This window comes from Bubalus kerabau, chromosome 2 (assembly GCF_029407905.1).
Source record: "Bubalus kerabau isolate K-KA32 ecotype Philippines breed swamp buffalo chromosome 2, PCC_UOA_SB_1v2, whole genome shotgun sequence".
In the NCBI taxonomy this organism is placed as follows: Eukaryota; Metazoa; Chordata; class Mammalia; order Artiodactyla; family Bovidae; genus Bubalus; species Bubalus kerabau.
The window spans coordinates 89,041,505-89,043,375 of record NC_073625.1 but is presented as its reverse complement, the minus strand read 5'-3'; the positions used below and the strand labels follow the sequence as shown (position 1 = coordinate 89,043,375).

Here is a 1,871-nt window from a genome sequence, read left to right as displayed (position 1 = left end):
TCATTAAAGCTCTAGGGCAATGATTCATGTGAAATCTATGAGCATTAATCAATATAGAGTAACATCTAATCTACACAAATTTTTGACTGTTAATAAAGGAGTAAGTATATTAATGTATGGATGTGAGAGTTGGACTGTGAAGAAAGCTGAGTGCTGAAGAATTGATGCTTTTGAGCTGTGGTGTTGGAGAAGACTCTTGAGAGTCCCTTGGACTGCAAGGAGATCCAACCAGTCCATTCTGAAGGAGATCAGCCCTGGGATTTCTTTGGAAAGACTGATGCTAAAGCTGAAACTCCAATACTTTGGCCACCTCATGCGAAGAGTTGACTCATTGGAAAAGACTCTGATGCTGGGAGGGATTTGGAGCAGGAGGAAAAGGGGACGACAGAGGATGAGATGGCTGGATGGCATCACCGACTTGATGGAGATGAGTTTGGGTGAACTCCAGGAGTTGGTGATGGACAGGGAGGACTGGCGTGCTGCAATTCATGGGGTCGCAAAGAGTCAGACACGACTGAGTGACTGAACTGAACTGAAGTATATTAATATGAGATCTAAGCATTTCTCTGTAACATTTTTGACAGTGAATCTATGACTTTCTTATTTCTCAAACTGTAGATGATTGGATTTAACAGAGGGATTATGACCATATAAAACAGAGAGTCCATCATATCTTGATCATCTGCTTGTGCAGATCCAGGGCGAACGTACATAAAGAGAAGAGGCCCATAGTATAAAGAGACAGACAGGAGATGGGCTCCACAGGTAGAGAAGGCCTTCCTTATACCTTGTACAGACTTCTTTTTTAAGACTGTATGAAGAATAAGTGTATAAGAGAAAAGAACAGTAAGAATAGTGAACACCTGTATTGACCCAGAGAAAATAAATATCATCAGAAAATTAATGGAAGGATCAGTACAAGAAATCTTAAATAATGGTACAATGTCACAGTAAAAGTGATGTATTATTTTAGAATTACAGAAGGTCAATCTCAATAAAAAAGCATTATGAAGTATGGCATGAAAAAGGCCACCTGAAAATGATGAAATTAATAGCCGGATGCATAGTCTTTTGGTCATAATAACTGGGTAAAGTAATGGTTTGCATATGGCCACATAGCGATCATATGCCATGGTTGCCAGCAGAAAACATTCTGTGGTTACGCTGACTGCAAAGGAAAAAAATTGTATCTTGCATTCAGTGAGAGAGATCGTTTTGCTCTTTGCAAAGAAATTGACCAGCAACTGGGGCGTCACTGTGGATGATATCCAGGCATCCACAAAAGCCAGGTTCCCAAGGAATAAGTACATGGGAATGTGAAGGTGAGGATCATTGCAGATGAGAGCAATCAGACCAAGATTTCCCATGATGGTGATCAGATATATCATCAAAAACAGCAGGAACAGGGGAATTTGCCATTCTGGTTGATATATGAGTCCTGTGAGAATAAATTCTGTCAGCAATGTTGCATTTTCCTTTTCCATGTCCTCACTGAGTGTTACCTGAAATGAAATGGAGAAAATGATTTTTTTTTTAAAGTCACAAGGAATTTAAAACATGAAGATATGTGGAAGAGAGTTGAAATAAACCATGCATATCAGAATGCCCTCTTAGGTTTGTTATTATCTTTGAAATGAATGAGGTCTCTTTGGTTGGAATAAAAATAAATACAATTCAAAAAATGTGAAGCAGTGAACACATTCAGAAAAATGGAAAATTCTAAATAGATGTTTGAGCATAGAGTTGAGTGTAATAGGGAAATTCTGTCTGAAACATGGCTGTAGGTTCAGGGGAAAGAAGCTTGATGCACCTGGATAATAAATTGAATGTCATGTGAAGAATCTTGAACATTATTCATCAGGTAATAAACA

General features: G+C 38.5%; 1 protein-coding gene across 1 annotated transcript; it reads right to left on the bottom strand.

Moving 5' to 3' along the window:
• Window positions 1–224: 224 nt before the first annotated feature.
• On the bottom strand, window positions 225–1,502 carry LOC129644800 (olfactory receptor 5H2-like). The gene has a single exon (XM_055570252.1). It carries the CDS (start codon window positions 1,482–1,484, stop codon window positions 555–557), a length of 930 nt encoding a protein of 309 aa, XP_055426227.1. The 5' UTR covers window positions 1,485–1,502; the 3' UTR covers window positions 225–554.
• Between the last annotated feature and the right edge of the window lie 369 nt (window positions 1,503–1,871).

Excerpts from the sequence above, each read along its gene's own strand:
- LOC129644800 (XM_055570252.1), bottom strand. The coding sequence starts at position 1,484 with ATGGAAAAGGAAAATGCAACATTGCTGACAGAATTTATTCTCACAGGA.